This window comes from Mesocricetus auratus, unplaced genomic scaffold (assembly GCF_017639785.1).
Source record: "Mesocricetus auratus isolate SY011 unplaced genomic scaffold, BCM_Maur_2.0 Super-Scaffold_100006, whole genome shotgun sequence".
NCBI lineage: Eukaryota > Metazoa > Chordata > Mammalia > Rodentia > Cricetidae > Mesocricetus > Mesocricetus auratus.
Window position 1 is genome coordinate 30,052,597 of NW_024429190.1, and position 22,123 is coordinate 30,074,719.

The window sequence follows — 22,123 nt, forward strand, 5'->3', positions numbered from 1 at the left end:
GTCCTTTTGTATATGATCAGTGGGACTATGTGTGATTTCAAGAAACTGTCTGGCTTTGTACCTGGCAGGCTTTCTTGTTGGGCAGTAGTAGTTCTACAAGTGCGAAAGAAAACATGCACGTTTTCACATAGACCCAAACAGATTTACAAATCAAAGGGGATTACTGTTTTCTATCTGAGTATGGGCCTTTTGTAGTTTTGAGATAGAGATGTGTCATTCTGTACTTAAATTGGTTTCCTAAAATAATATTAAAAGAAAGGGAATTTTCCATATTATACTTGGCAAAGGCAGACATACATGCAAATGACAACAGATAAGAGAAGGGATTCTCATAAGTATTTTTAGTCTTGCAAGGCTTAATATGTTTGAATGTTCTATATTTTCATTTTCTAAGCATAATTTTATTTAAAATGTCAACAGAGCTTGACTTAATTCTTTCCCTATATCATTTATAAAACACTCTCTAATCAAAACAAGTTGCTTGTCTCTTGGTACAATTGTATCTGAGGTCATGCATCAAATAACTTGTCAGGGATATTTTGTCTGCATAATACCTAACTCTATAAACAATTGGAGACCCATGGATATAGTCTAGAAGAGGTGTATAGTGTATCTTAATAAACTTGAAAAATACAGACTGATAGCAAAGAAAAAAATGAGAGTAGAGCTTGATTTGATAAACATTTAGCTATAGGGATCACACTGGATGAAAACAGTCTGAGTACAATTAAAATATGATTTATTATATGAAAGTTAATTTTCTCCTTGCTTATTAAGGGATATGGTCATCTTGTTAAACAAGCTAGTCTTTCACTTGATTTACAAATGGAGAAATGGGTCTTAGTGGGTCATAGACCAGGTTTTTTGACTGTGATTTTCACAAAGAAAATGCTCAATACAAAGATTTACACAATCTCAGAATTCTGAGAGACTTAAAATACTAATTAAAAATATAAGCTCTATTCCCCACTTCATACAATGAAAATAACTGGTACCCTGGCATGGAATGAAATGATAAACTAAGAGAACTCACAGAAATGATAGAGAATATTGTATTCATGTTCATGTGCAGTTTTGGCTGAAATAATCATGTTTTTAGTTTTTTTCCTTTCTTTAATTTGAGAATTTCCTACCTATATTTATAATGTGTTTTGACTAAACCTTCCCCTTACTCCCTTCTCTTGAATTTCTCCTATGTTATCCCATGACTTTCACCTCCTAACTCCATGTTTTATATTTTGGTTTCTGAGACAGGGTTTCTCTGTGGCTTTGGAGGCTGTCCTGAACTTGCTTTTGTAGACCAGGCTGGTCTCGAACTCACAGACATCTGCCTGCCTCTGCCTCCGAGTGCTGGGACTAAAGGCATGCGCCACCACCACCCAGCATGACCATGAATGGGAACTCTTATAAAGAAAATATTTAATTTGGGTGGCTCGTTTACAGTTTCAAAGGTTCAGCTCATTATCATCATGAGGAGGAGCATGGTGGACGTGCAGGCAAGAGTGTACTGAAGCAGAAAGTTCTGTGTCTTGCAGGCAACAGGAAATCAACTGACTCACTGGGAGGTACTCCTAGAATAGGAAATCTCAAAGCCATACCCCACAGAGACATAATCCTCCTCCAACAAGGTCATACCCACTCCAACAAATAGCCACACCTCCTAATAGTGCCACTTCCTATAGATGATGGGGGCCAATTACATTCAAACTATACCACCAAATTCATTAGTGCTGCCTGTATATGAATGGGTTGTAGGACCACCTACTGGAGCATGGATAGTCTTTCAGAGGCCACAGACCTGAAGAAAACTGATACTGTTTTTGCCAGAAGCCATCAATGGCTCCTCACCTAGAGGTGGGACTCCCCCATCCATGCTGGGATTTTGTCTACCTTGATGTTGTGTATACAGTCCTGTCTTTGGATCTTAAAGGGCTAAAGCATCACTCTGAGTCTAGATGGGAGGGGCATAGACAATAGAATGCTTGTTGAGTCTTTCCAAAATTTCTAGCTCTCAAGATGATGGCATTGTAAGGTGAGAATTTGGGGGCATGATTAGGTAGTGATGAAAGAGTCATCATCAGTGGGGTTGATAACCATATATGAAGAGACTCGAAGGAACTCAATTGCCCTTCCTCCCACATCAAGATATAGCAAGAAGGTGCCATTAATAAAGATGGATAAAGTCCCCCATAAGATGTTGAAGCTACCATCATCTTGATTTAGGACTTCTTGTTTCTTTGAACTATGACAAATTATTGGCTGCTATTTACAAGCTAGCTTGTCTTTGTGATTGTGCTACAGAGGCCAAGTGATAGAGGTTGCTATGATATATTTATGCATTTCATACTTACCTATAGACAAGGCTAGAACTGTGTACCCACTTTTTTCAGTTTGGTGTTTCTGATTTCAGAGTTATAAGGCATGTGCCAGCTTGCTCATGAGAACATAAAGGACAGGTTTCTCTGAGCATGCTACTGACCAAGGGATGTTCTCAGATATTAGGAGCTATACTATGATGTTTGATGGTGTTTTCTAGCTGAATACACTTCTGGGTATGAGAAAAGCTTGTGTGTGCATGTGTGCGTGTGTGTGTGTGTGTGTGTGTATGCTGGAAAAGGCACTGGAAATGTATATTAAGAGAATAAAAGAATGAAACAAATGTCTAAATGACTGATTGCACTATTAGAACAACAAGTAATTTCTTATAGTTTGGGGGTAATGTTTCACTATGCCATCCAGGATGATCTACAATTCATTAAGTAGAACCTGCATCCATTCTCTTGTGTCAGACTTCTCTAAGCTGGGGTTGTGGGCAATGTGTTACCCATGCCCATCTGTGACTTCACTTCTGAATTGAAGCTCCTGTTCAGGTCAAACATAAAACTGTAAAGGGGCATTATTTTAAGTGATAACAATTCCTTTATGCTCTGGTGTGGGACTTGATGCTTTGATGAAGCAAATAACTAAATCAAACTAATTAACATATGCATTAGATCCAAAGCTTACTTTATTTCAATTTTGTGTCTGTGGTTAAAAAGTCAAGGAAGAATTGTGTCTGTTGCCACTGAGACCCCCAGCAGGAGGAAAAGGTGCCCAGTGCTCTTCAGGGATATTTGTATTCAGGACTTTCTCAAAAGTGCTAATGGCTCTTTTAAAAAACATTTCAGCTATCCATATTGATGAAGTCAACCTTCAAGGATACTGTGCGTGGTCACTTCTGGATAACTTTGAGTGGAACAATGGATATAGCAGACGGTTTGGCCTCTTCCATGTTGATTTTGAAGATCCTGCTAGACCCCGAATCCCATACAAGTCAGCCAAGGAATATGCCAAGGTCATCAGAAACAATGGCCTGGAAGGCCCTCTGCAAGAAGGTAACTGAGAAATGTCCTTTATAGATGCCACCGCTGCTGGAAATACGGGAGGATACTTCAGGATGTTGTCTCAATCTCAGGTTGTCTCTGTCTTCAATGATCTGTGATTGTAAAACCTGGATCCTAAGAATGTATCCATTGAGAACCTCTACTCTATTTTCTTAGAAAGTGTCTTAGGTAGTGAAAAAGAGAATCACAGAAATTGATTTTCATTTAAATAATTAGGTATATCTGAAAGCTTCAATTTAAACTCTTAGAAAAAATTCCTGGAAAAAGAATGATGAGTTTATGAAGATAATACACTGTTGACTAGCAGCTCTAACAGCAGAAATGTGCACCTACTTACTTTGGGTACATTGTTATTTTTCTTCAGGAGACCTCTGTTAGTGTTTGATTCATTAAAATTTCCAGTATTTAATCTAGTACAAAATTGCAAAGCTAAAAACCACAGTATGCATTCTGTCCAACAAAAGAACTAGTAATATATTTAATTAAATGTATCTGTTAATGTGCTTATAATATTATTTTGTTAATGATTTGTTAAATATATATCTTTCTTTTGTCTAATGAACTTCAGAAAATAATAAAATATGAATTAGGCTTTGAATGGAAGGAAAATATTTTGCTTTGCCTTGATTTTGCTTTTGTTTTTGTTTTTGTTTTTGTTTGCCAATGTCATGGATGGAACACTTCAGTTTGTGCCCGCTAGTCTTTACCACCAAGCTGCACCATTAACCCCAGTAGCAGTATTTGCATCAATATTTAACAAAATCCCAGATTTCAGTTACACAGCAACACCAAATTCAAAGCAAAGTGACAAACAGGCCACGATCTCCACCGTTACATATTTTCATATATTTTTGAAAAATATTTCATTTTAAAATATTTCATTATTAACAATTTTATGCATGTATACAATGTTCCTCAATCCTGTCTATGCCCTGTTTTACTCTGCCATGCACTCTCCCCAAAACCTTCCCTTTCTTTCCTTCCCATTTTCACGTCCTTTCTTCTTAAAAAAATGAATAGTCTAATTAGCATTTCATGCTGGAATATTGACTGCTCTTGGTGACTTGCTCCTGTGCAGGTAACCATATTTGCAGTGAGTCCCTGAGTGCAAGTTCTGTGTTATGTCCAGGAGACAGCACTTCATAGTACAAGACCCTATCTTCTGGATCTTACAGCCTTTCCTCTCTCTCTTCTGTAATGTCCCTTGAGCCTTGGCTTGGCTGTATTTCTACAAATATTTATTTTAAAAATCTCATGAAATAAACACATACTTTGAATTGCCAACATGAGTGTAAGCAAAGGAGAGGCAGGGATTTACTACATTAGAAACTAAGATATTTGAAATGTCTATGGGGTTGGTTGGAGTTTATGGTTTACTGAGCTTCTTCAGTGGGATGCAATAGTAGTTACAGGGCTCCTTTGAGGACTCCATTTCTTCCTCCAGCACACCCATCCTATGTACAGTTCTGTCCTTATGTGATGATAGGCAGTGTCATCATCCTCTTTGCAGAGTGAGAAACTGAGGCGGTCCACTCTGTATACTCAAGTCATATCTATAGTTATTAACTGATCCTAGGATGTCTCATGTTAGTTCTTTATCCAACACCCTACATGTTAGATTCTCTGGGTGTCCTTTCTGTATTTTCTGGACAAGAAAAGAAACAAAGGCATTAAATTGATGACCCAGTAGGAAAAGTGAAGGGATTCCTGTCCCCTCATGCTGTTTCCCTGAGGAAACTATGTATAGACTTGGCATCCTTAGAAAGCCTTTTCTGTGAGTAGATGAAATGTCATTTTTCCTCCTATAAACTGTGGTCAATTTCTGGATCGTTTTTGTGTTCATTATAAGGGAATTATTTACAGTGGAGAACACAATCTCAGTAACTTTGGAAAGAGTCAGAAGGAATCGGTCATAGTAGTTCAATAAACATGGATGCACCGGGGAAAATTATATTAAGATTAAAATGGTATACATGGGGAATTCTATTACATCTTTGCCACTGGTTTGTTATTTTTATTGTTCAATGAGACATTATCTCACAATTTGTGTTCATTTAAGAAGCACATTTCCAAAGCTTATTTCATTCCTTTCCAATCCAGCCTGTCGTTTTCATTTTTACCATGCATCTTGTTTACGATTTATATGCTCTCTTATATTATCTTGCACGGCAACTGAGTTTTCCTTTTAATTAGGATGCTGCTTTGAGTATTACTTATCCTATGGGGCAAATTCACAAGTTTTACAACAATATAAATGAGCACTGTGTTTTCCTTTCCAAAACCAGAAAATTAATATTCCATTGTAGATAAAACAATCTGTCACATTTGGTCTACCAGGTGAAATAAACATTTGTATTGCTTATGCCCACACTTCTTCCCAGAGCTGTGGCCTTTTGCAGCCCTCTTATGGCTTAAAGGGCCAGCTCTTCATTCCAAAGGTGGACCACACAATGTCCCCCCCTCCATTAGTCATATAACCAGTATAAATTACCCTGGTGTTATGATGGAAAAACAAGCAACAGTAACAAGAAAGCATGAAACCCTCATGGACTTCCCCTTCTGTCCACAAAATTCTCACAGTCCCTATGGTATTTCAATTAATATTGTACTTAGTGGTTTCTCTTATCATTTAAGAACTAGATTGGTTGTGCTTTGCCTGTCCAAGAATCAGAATTTGAATTCTTTAAATGGAACATCAAGAGTTGTTCATTATGCTTGGGCCCCATCCACACGTTATTGAAAATCTGGAAGGCCCCCTGAAAGTGGGGATGGCAATGTTTTATATAAAGGGAAACCTAGTGATAGGTTAGACATACTTGAATTTCTTGTTTATTTCTCCCTTGATTGTTTTATTTTTGAATTTTCCTTTTCTTTTTATGTGAACACATGTTCTCTACAACTTTGTAGTCACACTTAAGAATTTCTTTATTTCATTAAACATATAGATTATGTTTCAAAATAGACAATTGGCAGGTTGTTAAAAATATACCCAAAATGACAAGGCTGCTTCATTTTGACAGGCAGAATGTTTGTCTCCATACTCCTGCGAAGGTAGGACTTTCCACCTGAGTCCTTTAGTACATGAAAATATGGAAGTAATTTCTCATTAAAGCCTCAAACCAAGAAGTTGGCAACCTCAGTGTTTGGTAGTAGAGTGCCAGTCATGTTTTTATGCCCTGGGAATTTGTGCTTGGCCTGTAGTTTTTAATTATTTTTACCAACTTGAGAATAATGAATACATTTGTAATATATTAAAAAATTCCCCAATACTGACTGACCAAAAAATAGATTTATATGATAATTCCTAAACACCAATTCTATTACTCAGTGCTAGTCAGAAAGAAAATAGAATGCTGAGCCTTATTACTGAGAGCTTAGAATGTAAATTAAAGCTGATACAATTAATACTGTTTAATTACTAGCAGCACACCTCACCTGGAGATCACATATTCATCTTTCAGCATAATGTCTTAGGCTGGAGTTGTCCTGGGAGGGATGTGGTGCAGAGCCTAAAGCGTGATGAGGTCTAAATAATGGTGTTATAAGGGACTGTCATATCTTCAGATGGTCTTTGGGTATGGGCAAACAGCTGTGTGCAGAGAGACAATATAGATGGGGTGGAGAGGAAGAATGATTCCTGACTGTCAGGGGTGGAGGATGTGATATTTTATATAACATTTTATCAGCATGTGTTAACTGTACACGACAGGGAGTTGCATTGCATTGTGACATTTTCATACATGCATAAAAGAAGTTCACTGTGATACTACCTCCTAATTCTTCTCTTATCTCCTCTCCTCACTATGGTTCCCATGTGAGGGGTAGTTTTATTTTTTTTGTTGCTTCTTTAAGTTTATTTTTCAGCTGAAGTACATACATTCTTAAAGTGTCCAAACAACAAATTTCTCTTCTCAAATCCTATACTATCAGAGATCCTACAAGAATTTCTATTTCCATATTGATTAATTCCATTTTGATGGGTAGTTTCTGTGAACTGTAAAAACTGTAAATTCAATAAAATAACCTCACTGCTAAAGCAGGGCTCATGTCTATCCAGCATCTGGTCAAACCGGCATTGCTCGTGGATGGAATGGAGTGGGGATTGGGTGGGGGGTTGGGTGGGGCTTGTGGGAGGGAAGTGGGTGTGGAGGGGAGGGAGAGGGAGCTGGGACTGACATGGGAAGCAAGCTTGTTTCTAATCTAAGTATTTAATAAAAAAGTGTAAAAAATAAATATAAAAACTTAAAAAAAAGAGGGGTAGGTAGTTTTTGAAGCGTGTAGCCTGGCTTTCCACATGTCTGAGCATTGGTCACTGGTTGGTGCTTATCACCTTGCCTGCATGGTTATTGGTAGCTAGTGTCAAGCAAATACAGCCCTGCCATCACCAAGAGTTCTGAGGGAGTGTTTCTGTAAATCTAACAGTCCAAGATTTAAAAATTAAGATGGTTTTAGCCAACTGACTTATATCCACTTCCTGACATTTCATGCGCCTCAGCTTCCTCGTGTGCAAAATGAAACTGTGACTGTCATGACAGTCACATCAGCAAGTAAGTACACGGTATGCATCGAGTGGTCATAGAACACAACATGGATATGTGAGCCATCAAGTTTCACTCTCGAGTTTGTCCACATCGAACCTCTGGCAATTCATTAGGTCTGTTTCGACTTCCTTTCATGGGACCAGGCCTGTTTCACACAAAAATTTCTTCACATGGCTGTTAATTTGGGATTTACCACCCTGCCTGTTCATTCTTCTAATTTCAGTGGTAGCCATTTCCCCCAGACCTCAATTCTTCAATGCTGACTTTCATTTGTTTGTTTGGCTTGTTTACTAGTAGGTATATTATGACACTTCAAAGCTACTCTACTTCAGTGTTGTACTGCCCAGACATGATTCCATTATTTCAATCATCATTGTAGTTGGAGGTGTTCTGTGACTGAATCAGTATAAGTTTATTAAACTCATTTATACAGCATTTTGAAGAGACACAGCACAGTGGCTCTGAAGGATCACCTGAACTCCTGAAGCTTGATAGAGACTCAAAGGAATGCCAAATACATTGTCTAAAGGATGGTAAGTGTACATATGTAGAGGAGGGAACCTTTTTGGACACCTGTGATGGTCATTGGTGGTTTCATGGGCAAAGGAATATCATCTAGGCTGAGTGTGGTAATGAATGCTTGTGACACTAGAACTGACTTTGAAGTCAGTCTCAAGCACAGAAGTGCCTGTCAAGTACAATTTTTGCTACCCAAATCATCTTGAATGTATGGCTTTTCACTGGAGCTTAGATGATCTACCAAGGGTCAAACTGTTAAGGAAAATAGGACCTCATTCTCCCAGCATCTTTCAAATGCCTTTTTTGGGTTTACTCATGTATTGTGCATACTGTTGCAACTTCTGTGAGTTCATATGTGCAACTGCCCTGCTCTGTCCAGAAACACTGTCTCCTTGAAGTCATTCATCACCTGTGGCTCCTACAATTTTTCTGCCTCCTCTTCCACGATGATGCCACATACCTGAATCAAAGAGCATGAAGAAAACAAGTTGGTCCTCATCTGAGTCCTTCATCTCTATTTATTGGCTATTTTCATGGTGCTAGCAAGTTATATGCATGCTACTGGAGGAGAAAAAATAATCATCAATATTGCCTAGCTATGAACCCTGTGAACTAAAATAATGAGCAGCCTGATAAGACATGCCCACTTATACAACAATGATAAAAAGTCATGAGAGTAACCAACTACTGTATTATTGGATTTAATGCCTGCACCATAAGTTTAAACTCATACACGGCACCTTTTTTGGGGCCAAGAATCTATGGGGAGAACATACTACTGTTACTCTGCTAAGTGGATATGTAACTGATTCTTAATCACATCATTTTATCTGAAGGTCAGCGTATCTTTCAAACATAATTAGAGAAGACTATTTTTCAGTAGATGGTGAGTAACACAGAGTCCTGCCTGGACTTAGGCAAAGAGACTGAAGAGAGTAAGAGACCATGGAGTGTTCAGCCTTAAACTGGACATTTATAGCATACTCCCTCATGATAAAGCTCAGGGATAGGGACAGAAGCCAGGCAGCCACCAGCTGGACAGATGTAGAAACAACAGGAAAGTAAGACAGACAGACAGACAGACAGTTAAAAATCCCCAAGGCAAAACATAGATGAAGAGAAAAAGCTTAAGGAATAAAAGCTAGCCAGAAACTAACACAAGCTAAAACTGAGAATTCATAGATAATATTAAGTCTCCATATCTTTATTTGGGAGTTACTTGGTAGCCTAAGAAAAAGTCTCCTACACATCAATTCATGGAGCATGGTTTTATGATTCCTCCTATGAAAACAATGAATCTGTGTCTCACCCCCCTAAACACAGCTGGTTTTAACATTTGCATTGGCAGACAAGAATTAAGAGCAGTGATGTCATTACCATGTCAAGCACAAGTTCTCACAAATTTGTGTGTGTGTGTGTGTGTGTGTGAATGCATACATGCATGTATGTATATGCTTGTTTAAACAAACTTAAATGGTCAATAGGACTTACGGGACATTTGGGTAATGAAGGTTAGATAAGTCAATAATGGCTCTGTGATGGAAAGATGGTATAATGGATTGAAAGTGACCAGCATTTACTTTGTTCTGACCAGGAACACAACTTACAACAAAGATTTTAAAATACTCAAAATACTCATTACAGTTTTGACATTGTTTACTTTCTCTTGTCTAGAGTAACTAATGGGTGTTTCTGTTGTACATGACTTACTCTTCCTAGCTCTTTTCTTTTCTAGTGCTAGGAATTGAATCCAGATCCCCATAGATGATACACTAGTGGGCTTTGTCACTGGGCTACTCCCCCAATGTCTGACTTACTTTTATAACTAATATGTCCTCAAGCTCCCAAAGGATGAGCTTCATTAACTGCCACTTTACCTCATACTACTGTGGTAGTTCGGATGTAATTGCTTCTATTCATAGGGAGTAGCACTATTAGGTGGTGTGGCTTTGTTGGAGTAGGTGTGGCCTTGTTGGAGGAAGTGTGTCACTGTGGAGGCCAGCTTTGAGGTCTCATATATGCTCAAGCCACACCCAGGGTCCCAGACCACTTCCTGTTGCCCACAGGTCAAGTTTTAGAGCTCTCAGCTCCTTCTCCAGTACCATGTCTGCCTGTGTGTCACCATGTTGCAACATGAAGATACTGGACCAAACCTCTGAAAATGTGAGCCATCCCAATTAAATGTTTTCCCTTATAAGAGTTGCTGTTGTCAGCCGGGCGGTGGTGGTGCACACCTTTAATCCCAGCACTCAGGAGGCAGAGGCAGGCGGATCTCTGTGAGTTCGAGGCTGGGCTGGACCGATAGCCTCCGAAACAATACAGAGAAACCCTGTCTCGTAAAAACCAAAAAAAAAAAAAAAAGAAGAGTTGCTGTTGTCATGGTGTCTCTTCACAGCAATAGAAACCCTAACTAAGGTGAGCTGCCCCAGGCATCAAGGAGCAAGTATGAACTTTTTCAGTACCATTACAGCTGAGTGAGACAAGGTGACCCACAGGCCTGCCCAGCGCAAATTGCCCTGGGAGAAGAGGAGAAAACACTGGCCCACCTTGTGGCGCTGGATGGTTGGGCACTATGATGATGAGTAGATATAAGGTGGGGTATGGGAGAGAAAGAGAGAAACATGGTCATTCATATCCTATGGAGAGAGGCATATCTGAAGAGGTGAAGTTAAAGAAGAATGGAATGAGGTGGGTGACTTGCTTGCTACTAGTAGCCATGGTGATGTCCAGGCCTGGGCTGCTGCCATGGCCCTTGTCTGGGTCCATGGCCTTGCTATAGCTGTGATCTGTATAGATGTCTGTGGCTCCTATTACCACTGAAGGTGGAGGAGAGGACAGGGCTACACAGAATTGGCCCCACCCTTCACTGGCTGCAACACTATGGAGAACTGATCCTGTTCTTCACCAGGCACAATACTGGGGAGAGCAGGCCCTGGCAGCACAGTAGAACTGACCCTGTTGGTGAGGGAAGTGGGTGAGCTGACTGGAGAATGTGAGTAAGGGGGAGCTGACCCTACCCCCGTTGTCTGTTATGTGGTGGTGAGGGTGATAGAAAGATGCCCCTTTGTTCCTTGCTGCCTGTGGCAGGAGAGAGAGCGAAACCTCCTCCTTATCAGCTGCAGCACTTGAGAAGGCTGTCAACCTCTCCTGGGCAGCACAGTAACACTGACCCTCCTTGACGAGGCATAGTTGAGCTAGCCTCAAGTATGTGAGCATGGGAGACCTGGTCCTGACCCATAACTACCATTTGGTGGCATGGGAAAGAGAGAGATGAGAGATGCTCCCCTCCACCCCTTATCACCCATGGTAGGTGGGAAAGCTGACCCTGAGGTTACAAGAGCAGGGGAGTTTGTTCCTGTCCCTCACCAGCTGCAGCACTTGGGAGAGTGGCCCCTGTACCTTGCCTGGGCAACACAATAGAGCTGGTGAAGGTGTGAGGGAGCCTGCCCTGAGGCTGTGAATGCAAGAGGACCAGTTCTGTCCTGTGGTCCTTGCTGCATAGGGTGAACTAGCTTGGGCAATGCTGGAGAGTTCATCCAGGCCCAGAACCAGGCCTTTGAGTTGCTCCTCTCCTAATCCACCGGGCCTATGAATCTTTTGGAGCATGTGAAGGGGCTGGTCCTGTAGATCCAAAGTTTCAGGATCTCTATGACATAGGACAACAGCAGGATATCCAAGAGGAGCCCCTGTGAGGGCTCAGCATCTATAGTGTTACAGAAACCAGGAACCTCTAACCAGACCAATGATTCTTTGCAATGAACACTTGCAAATAAAGGTTTATGGACTAAAGAGTTTATTGTGTGACTCACATTGCCACACTACAGCTTCCATGATGAGATCGTTCTCTTGTTTTATGTTTCTTTTTCCTTTTTTCTTAAATATCATTTTATTTTTAGGGGGAGGCTGTAATGGCAGAAGGCAGATACAAAGAGACAGGGAGATGAATGGGACCAAGATGCATAATGTGTTAGTAACAAAGAATAAAAACAATTTTTTCAAAAAGAAACCCTAAGACACTCTACCATGAGATGGATTTGTTTAGCTCCCCCAAGTGAGATCATGTGATATGTTCCTTTTTGTACTTGACTTTTTTCCCTGTATATAATGACCTTCTGGTCTCTTTATATGCTGCCCTAAGTGATAAAAATATATCGGAAATTCACTCGCATCATATGCTTTGAATGATAGATCTCATGCTTTCTTAACATTTTCTACAACAATACATTATTTTTACTCATTCATCTATGGATTGACTGACTGAAATAATTTGTTTTAGATAAATGCCCAGTAGTGGAATTGCTTATTTTTTAAATCTCAAGGTACTTCTATAATTTCTTTCTTTCTTTTTTATTTTTAGAAACACTCTTATTTACATATCCATCCCCCCATTCCCTTACTTCCATAATCTTATCAAAATGTTTGATTTAATTTACATTCCCACCAGCAACATTCAAGGATTCCTTTCCCCCAGTCTCCTTGCCTATGATTGCTATTTTTCCCATTTTTGATAATAGCCATTCTAACAGGAACAAACTGATAAAAATCACGATATTTTTAATCATGTGTTTACTTGTCCAGGGGTGAGTAACTTCATTCAGTTTTAACTGATTTTGTATTTTCTCCACCTAGGGTGATATTCGGTGTCTGTGTATAATTTATCAATGTATAAAGTCATTGATGCAATCTATCTGATGTAGTCATATTTTAATTTATAGTTGAAACTTCAGGTGTGGATTGACTTCTGTATTCCTGACATAGAGCCCATATGATATTCTACAGTGACTTTTCCCCTCAGATAAATAAATTATGTCAGTGAGGTGATAACTTTTATCACCCACAGAGACATCAAGTATCACAGCCAATATGGAAACCCATATAACATTTGTTTACATAGCAATCCTATTTTATTTTTCTGGCAAAGATGTGGGAGAATCAAGCCTAGTGTCCAGGGCTAATGATTTCTAGAAACATTCAGACAGCTGCCCTGACATACATTTTAACCATAGGCCCTTTTATATAAGTTTCTCTGTGTCTCTGAAACTTCAGCCAATTTTCCATACCTTCCAGCTGGCTGTTTCATAGAGTGCTAGATGTGTAGCTTTCTTTATAAAGATATCCACCATCTATACCAAACATTCTCTTTGCTCTCGTACCCACACAGGCTGTTTTGTTTTGTAACCTTGTCTCCTAAAACCTTGATACTCTTCCAAGAAATGAATCAGGAACCAAAACTTTTCCCATAACCTAAGTATTATTTTTCCGCTTCCAGTTGAAAGATACGATGTTTAAGTAAGCACATGGAACTCAGAGTTTTTTTCAGCCCTGTATTTTTTAGAACATGCAACCACAACAACTCATATTTTTAATTTTGATATTTTGCCATCTACTAAGTGTGTATGCAAATATAACTGTCTACAAAATAATTTTAAAATGGAATGATACAATATATGAAAAGTAGCTAAGCTGATAGTCTACTAATGATAATAGTGGTATTTACTATTATTATTTTCTGCTGGTATTGGCTAAAGATTCAAATATAAGGGGGAAAACTTTAGCTAGCCACTAACCTTGTCCCATACTTGCCTCACTTTCCCATCATTTTTATCTGAACAAAACAATTGCTTTACATGAGTGGCAAGCCTTGGCTACCCAACAATGTGTAGGCACTTTCTCCCCTGACTGCAGTTCTAACCCTATCTTAATTCCGCTGCTACTTTTCAAGATCCACCCTGCCCAGGGAATACAGGATTGTTTTCTAGAAGAGTGACCACTTTTCAAAGCTGCTGTTTGCCAAAAGATGGGTTAAGAATGGCTCTTCATCAAGTAAAATTCTGTGGCAGGCTCTCTGAGGTCTCTGCCTGGGTTCAGTTTCCATGTTCCATAGAACCAAAAAAAAATTCTTTACCATGTGTATAAAGAAGAGCAGTGATGATGTTTTTCTGCATTCTACTCTACAAATGTCTCCCTGTCTTTTTGCCTCCCTGTAAACTACAATATATACTTCTTATTAAACTGTGAATTGATTTACATGGAAGGCAGAACTAGTGAAAGGCTTGGCAGCAAATAAACGTTTTCTTTGCCCTCTGTGTTTCATTTTTGTACAGTAGAATGCATCCCTGAAAACCATCCAAATTCACTATGTTCTGATCACACTGTCTATTATAATTCTGCCCGATGGCAAACTTCTCCTTATTGACTCTAAATTACATTTAATCCTGTTAGGATCACTTTTTATTGAAAGGCATGCGTTGTGATGGCATTGACGGGAATCCAGTAACCAAGATGCCCAGCCAGAGGAAAATAAACTCTTGGAGCTTTCTAATGCTTGTCATTTTCACGCTGGGCCCAGCTGTGGAGCCTCTTGAAGGATGGAGAGGATTGGGGTGCTCAGTGCAGATAATGGTACGCTCCTGGGCGGTGTGGAGAGCTCTCCACCACAAGAAAATAATCTTTTGAGCCCAGTGGACTAAGAACCAAAGACCATTTTGAGCTAAGACAGTATAATTCTATTAGTGAAAAGCCCTTGCAGGGGGAAATTGCCTGTGTTAAAAATCTGTGCACAAATTAAAATAACAGGGCTAAAGGGGAAAATATCTCTATAAAAGGCTTTATGACTCTAGTGGATAATAATATCCTGTCACATTAGGATCGGGGAACCTAAAGATATTATATATATATATATATGTATATGTATATATATATGTAGTATATTGGTATCCTTTTCTCAACTTTAGCTTGTGCAATAAATCTGTTCTTGAGGGCTTATTTGAAGAATCCAAATGCTGTAGCAACACATTATTGCTTCTTATCAAGGAAATTCTGGAAATATAGTCTGCATGTCTCGGTGGTGTGTTGACACCTTCTAAGACTGGTGTCATCTAAAACATCTATTTTTTCTAAGTGTATTGAATGCATATAATCCATGTAACTTTTATAAATTTTTGTGGCATGTCCGGTTAATATTGCTGTTTTGATACAGCATGTGAAATCAATTTAAATACACACCTCAGTTTAGAATAGATCATTACAAAGGAGTGAGTAGTTTAAAAAAAAGGATCCAGTGATAAAGGTGTTCATTTTCTAAGGTGACAGAATTCTGCAGTCCTAAGGACTGTTTCCCTATTGAATAGAGAATATCACATGTCACAGTATTACCCAGAAGTCTTTCTCTCATTGGACAGTGAGTGGCTATGAACTGAAATCTCATGCTACATTTCTAATTCAGTGACAAATATAACATGTCATGTATTTAAGGTCTGTACCATGTAAGTAAATAAAGACACAGTTCACAATTCTGTTAAAGGATGATGGCAGCATTTACTCTAGAATTAACCAATAATGAAACACACGATGCTTTGAGCTTTCAGCATCAGTTGGGAGTTTAGTACCAGAACATTTCTCTTCAATAGCATAATCAATACAGAAGCCAACAAGGTTATTATCATCTTCTTGTCTTCTGGCACTTCTTTTTTGCTTTTATTTCCTCTTCTTCCTCTCTTTTCTTTCTCTCTTATTAATTATCTTCCCTTCCCAATTTCTTTCAATGACTCTACTCTCTCTCCTCATCCTTCATCAGGCATGTATTAAGAGCCTTCTTTGTCTAGGCAGGGTTCAGGCATTGTCGTTATTCTCTGACCAAGACAGACACACTGGTGTCTTCAGACCACTTACAAGTCAGATGGAAAGAGTACAGGATACCTGGTAGTAAGTTCAAGTTGATATTTAGGGCACCCCTTTTTAAGAATTAAGTTGCAAGGCATGAATAATGTGTCTCACTGAAAACTCCTAGTGTTGCCCCTTCTTAGAAAAATAAAATAAAATAATCAGCAACCCTATTTCCCCCCAAATCTCTGAAGGAATATACAAGAAAACAATGAATCATAAGCAACCCTGGCAGGTACAGGCCATATGCATCCTAGGATAGCTAGGCACATAGCTGAAGACATTTGTACACGACAGTGTTGTGTTGCAGTATCAAAAGTTAGGCTAGCTCTTCTAGAGCATAGAAACCACAGACGGCTATACAGAAAAATATAGGAGCACACAGTCTTGACTCTTCATCTCTTCAGATGAGGTCAGGTTGTAATTTAAGGAATTTTCCTGTGGGAAAAGGTAAGCAAGAGGATGCCTCAGCTCCCACCACTGTCATGGACACACACAATCCTCATTTCTGGAGACTCACGGAGTCTCTCATTCCAAATGAGGATGCTTTCTGGAGTTCATAAGTGAACTTTTCCTGAGGCTATAATCCTGTGTCCCCAAGCCCATCTTCTGCCCCAGCTAATATGTGTTCTGTTCTGAGTATGAGAAGCCATTGTACTCTTCCTCCCATGAGGGTTTGCTCCCCGTACACCTGTTATGAGCCATCCCTGAGCAGAGCTTCTACTGTTACTGCACCACCAGTGCTAAGCACTCATAACCACGTCATGTTCTCATCTTTGGTTCGACTGTACTGTCCTATTAAGAAAAGCTGTGGTGACACCTGGTTGCTTGGGACCCAGAGCCTGAACTGTTGGAGCAGCCACACATCCGGGAAGGGCTCTGTTGTGAAGTCTTCTGCATAAGGAGGAAGTCACTGTGGAGCCTAGCCTCTGACACACCAGCAAAATGGCACATTCTTCTTGCTCCACAGCTGATGTAGCATTTCACCTTCAAGGTTACACAGACTCAGTTCTCTAACTATGTGCAATGCAATTGTACTGACTTCTTGGATCTGGAGCTGATGAAATCACCTGTCTTTTCCAAATGAATGCACTAATGTGTTGCTCTAGTGTGGATATAGCTCAGTGTACCTTGTAGCAACTGACGTTGCTAAGTCCTTGATTCTGCTACACCCAGTCTCAGAACATGGATTTACTTCATGTCTTATCATCCCAGGGTCCAGTGTCACCCCACTATAGTGTGTTCACTAGAGCTTGAAACACTGTCTTTCCTATAGTTCACAACTTTCAGTTAAATCTGTGACCTGGATCCTGAGGACCTTTTCTTCCTCAGAGACATGCTGATGTTCTGAGCAATTAGAGTGCATGTCGACTTTGGCATAGCTGTTGGACTATGGAAGTAAATTTGCACTCAGGTCAAATGTGCTATCATATTTTGCAAGGTCCTAATTTCAGAAATTTGTCTCTGCAGCTTTTGTGGAATGCTGTCCTCCAAGCACAGTAACCATTAACATCTTCATCAGAGCAGGTGTGACTATCAGAAGAAGCTGTCAATATCAGACCTGTTGATGGATTTTCCCTCATAGAAGAAGGGAGGATCATTGGATACCAACCTGAGATTCCAGTCACTTCTTCCTACACCTCCTGCCAAGCTACATGTAATTTTGTGAAGCTTCATGTGATCTCATTCTTCTGAAGTCATAATACACAGAGTGTAAAAGGGCAGCTGCAGGGAGATTCTGTCTGTCACTATGGGGAAATTGTCACCCAAGCTAGGTTGAAAATATTTGAGAGTATGACTGTTTTGGGATCCTCTATGATCCTATAAGTAACCCTTCACACATGCAGTATAGGTAAGATCGACCAATGGATTTTAAAAAATGGACTTTGGTAGAATTGGGCTTTGATCTGTGTTTGATGTCCAATCTTGGACAAGTGGGTATTTGTTCATATTCCCCCAGAGAAAGTTCATGCAATAGTATCTTTCCCAATACCCTGCCCTAGATGCAAGAGCCACCATATCTGCTAGTGAAATCTGTTAATTCCAGTAAGGGAGCATCCCCTCCGATAAGGCTTTCCAGGAAAACAAGAACTGTATCTGCAACCCCTTGCCACTATAATTATAAAGCTGCCCTTACTAGTCTTGTAGCCAAGATCACTAAGCACATTGTAATGTTAATCACAACTGAAAGAGTCTCAGGGAACTTCCACCACCACATCCACAGAGAAACTGAGCAATGACATTTTGCAAATACTGTTAGCTTTAATTGTCAACTATAGAGTCATCTGAAGGAAAAGTATTCATTGGGGAATTGCCTAGGTCAGACTGACCTTCAGGTATGTCTATGGGGGGTTATCTTGATTCCTAATTGAAATAGGAGGGCTCACTATATTGTAGGTAGTACCATTACCTGGGAACGTGGTCCTGGCCTTTAAGAAAGCTAGCTAGCAAGCAGCATCTTCTGTGGTTCCTGCTGTACTTTCTAAGCTGTGATTTAGATTCTTAGTCAGAGCCAATGTTGTGTGGAATAGCCAGTAAGCCTGTCTTCAGCTTCCTGCTTGAATTCCTGCCTTGACTTCTCTTGGTGATGAACTGAACCTTGCAAGCTGAAATAAACCTTTCCTCCCCTATGTTGTTTTTGGTCACAGTGTTTTATCACAGCAGCAGAAAGAAAAACAGAACACTGTGTGGCTAGTACCATAGGCATGTCTGTGGGTACAAATCTTGCTCTGTGAAAGCCTTGTGCAAAATAAAAAAAATTAAAAAAAGACACAGCACTCCATTGTGCAGTCGATAAATCAGGGCCATAAGGATGATAAAAAATCAAAGATACATGGTCTAACCAAAAGCACAAGTAACCCTGTAACTATCACTGAATAAATGAAAATGTACAGATTATATGAAAGGGAATTCAAAATAATTATCTTAAAAAAAGTTCATTGAGATATTGGCCATGCTGATATTTGAGAGCGTTTTCCTCTGCTCTTTTAGCCATTGCCCATTCCAGTCCTTGAGAGTGTTCTACTTTACCTTTTAATGAACTCCATCTATATTCCTTCCACACAGAAAAAAAAGCTCAGCAAGAGAAGGAAACAAAACAAGTGAAAGGAGGAACAAATAATATCTAATGAAACAACTGAGAGCTTCTTGTAATTTCTGAAGTTATTCTATATAGGATTTTTGTATAACCTAGGAATAATTCGTAGACATACACAAAGGAAATGAAATGATCGGATTCTTAAGATACTTGAATACTCATGTTCATTGCAGTTTTATTATGAAAATTTCCTCCATGCCTAAGGAAATGGAGACCTAGCAGAGAGGCTATTGCATGAAGCTGTGAAACTGAAGCCTGGATTGCCTTGGAGAAACCAAGATGTTAGAGATCCAGAGCTGTGGGATACCTGCAGATGAGAACTGCTACGAGAGGAGGTACCAGTCCAAGAGCAAGAAGTGTGTTACAGTCAACAAAGCTAAACAGAGTTGGAGATGTAGAGTGCATTTTGACACGCATGGAGCTTCAGAGTTTGGAGTTTGCCCAGCTGATTTTTGGTTTTGCTTTGGCTCAGCATTTCCTCACTCTGCTCCCATCCCTGTGTTTTGGAATGGTAATGTATATCCCTTGCCATTATATGTTGGAAGTATGTGACCTGCTTTTTGATTTTGATTTTTACAAGGGGTTCACAGTTAAGAGATTGGCATTTGTCTCATAAGAGGTGAACTTCAGATTTTGAAATAACTTTGAGACTGTTTATAGACTATGTGGACATCTGAATTTGGACTGAATACATTTTTCTTTTGCATTTTGATATGGCTCTAAGCCTTTGGGGGCCAGGGAGTGGAATGCAGCGGTTTCAAAGAAAATGGCTCCCAAAGGGAGTGTCACTATTAGGAGCTATGTCATTAATGGAGGTTGTGTTTCACTGTGGGGGTGGTCTTTGAGGTCCCTTTTCCACAAGTTTTCCTCAGTGCGACAGTCAGTCAGCCTCTTGTTGTCTGCAAGATGTAACACTCTCAGCTCCAGCACAATGTGTGTCTGTAGTCCACCAAGCTCCATGTCATGACGATAATGAAGCTGTAAGCAAGCCACGCCAATGAAATGGTTTCTTTATAAGAGTTGCCATGGTCATGGTGTCTTTTCACAGTGATAAAAAAACAAACAAACACTAGCTAAGACATAGGTCATGGAGATTCTAAAGTATGCATGATGGATAAAGTTTTACTGGCTGTCTTAAACTCATTTTATCATTTTGATTTTTTTTATTCCAAAATCCATCTGGTGTTGGAGGAGACACCATTATCTTGTCAGAGCTTAGGACCTCTAAAGTCTTAATAGAGAACACATTGGGAAGAAGTAATTAGGCAGTGACATTGAACAAGTAATTAGAAGTGTGATGACTGCTGTAAAGGAGAGAGGCAGACTGCTCCGCAGCATATGACGGGGAGACTGAACCTCCTTTCACATTTCTCCATGAAATCCAAAACATGCATGTTCTAAATGGCTGTACAAGAAGGCTGTTGAAAGAACTGTTGTTCCAACTTGCAGCTGGGTGATGAGAAGAGAGAGGTAGTCATTCGTGATGTCCATAAAATGGACAAAAATATTGATGAAGAAGCCTCAAAAGGAGTGAAACTAAAACATCTTGAGAATATATTTGGATGTGAGAAAGATGTGTTTGCTCCAACTATTTTAATCAGATGATCTTGATTTCAAGAAACAAAAATAACTTTATCTTTTGCCATTGCTATTTTCCTCATAGCAAAATCTAACAAAAGGTTAGGTTTTCCTCATAGCACAACCTAACAAAAGCAACTTAAGGAAGGAAGGCTTTGTCCTAGCTCACTCCTTGATGGGAACAGTCCATCATAGCAAAGAAATCATGTCAGTAGGGGTGTGAGGTAGCTGGTCACAGAAAGTCCACAGTCAGGAAGCAGGAGGAGACAAATGTCCATTCTCAGTGTACTTTCTCCATTTTATGCAGTCACATAGCCCTTGTAATGATGCCATTATCTGTTAGGGTGGGTCTTTCCACCTCACTTAATGCAATCTAGAGGCTCCCTTCAGACACGTAAAGAGCTTTCTCTTCTAGGTGTGTCTAGATCCTGTCAAGTCAATAATATTATCAACAGCATCTTCAAAGGTTAGAGAGGAAGTAAGAAGCTTCAGGTAATTAGTTCTTCTGTGATGTGTGGATGTTAGGACTCTGATTTTCATGGCTGTACCCTCTTCTGGAGACTTGACAAGGGGACTATGTTTGGATTATTTCATGTTTCTATAAGCAGAAAACGTGTGGGTCATCTTTAGAAAGTTCGGTGGAAGTGCATGTGGTGATATTTTGTTTGTGTTTTAACAAATAAAGCTTGCCTGAAGATCAGATGTGGATCTAGCCACTAGTTAGCCATACAGGCTACTCGGTGGTGGCACACACCTTTAATGCCAGCACTCAGGAGGCAGAGGAAGATGGATCTCTGTGAATTCAAGGCCACCCTGGGAGATTGATTCTGTCTAAAAGAGAAACAGAGCCAGCAGTGATGGCTCACGCCTTTAATCCTAGTACTTAGAGTCACATACCTTTAATTCCAGCACTAGGGACATGGAGACAGGGATGATATAGCTGGGTGGAGAGAGGAATATAAGGCAGGAGGGGACAGGAGTTCATTGCTTTCAGTCTGAGGATTCCTAGAGACAGGTTTGCCCATTTGGTCTGAGGATTTGGTAGAGCTAAGACCTAGCAGCTGACTGCTCTGCTTTTCTGATCTTTCAGCATTAACCCCTATATCTGAATCCAGATTTTTATTATTAAGATCAATTGGAATTCAAGCTACAAATGCACATCCGTTAGGAAATTACCAGGTTATAGTGTTTAGCAAATGCCAGGGTTCCCACTTTACAGTCATCACAAATATCTGGGAAGCTCATTAAATATGGAAGAGTGTCCCAGTCTAAAGTTTCTGATTAATTCCTGGCTTGAGTTATTGGAATTCATATTGCTAAGTTCCAGGTACGGCTGCTGTTAC

At 39.7% G+C, this 22,123-nt stretch overlaps 1 protein-coding gene across 1 annotated transcript in view; it reads left to right on the forward strand.

Annotated features, from left to right (window-relative positions):
- Positions 1–22,123, forward strand: part of LOC101844537 (cytosolic beta-glucosidase) — a 161,407-nt gene that overhangs the window by 87,056 nt on the left and 52,228 nt on the right. The window contains exon 5 of the mRNA XM_040746637.1: positions 3,168–3,374. Within this exon, the coding sequence (XP_040602571.1) occupies positions 3,168–3,374 (207 nt within the window). The remainder of the gene's footprint in view (positions 1–3,167; positions 3,375–22,123) is intronic.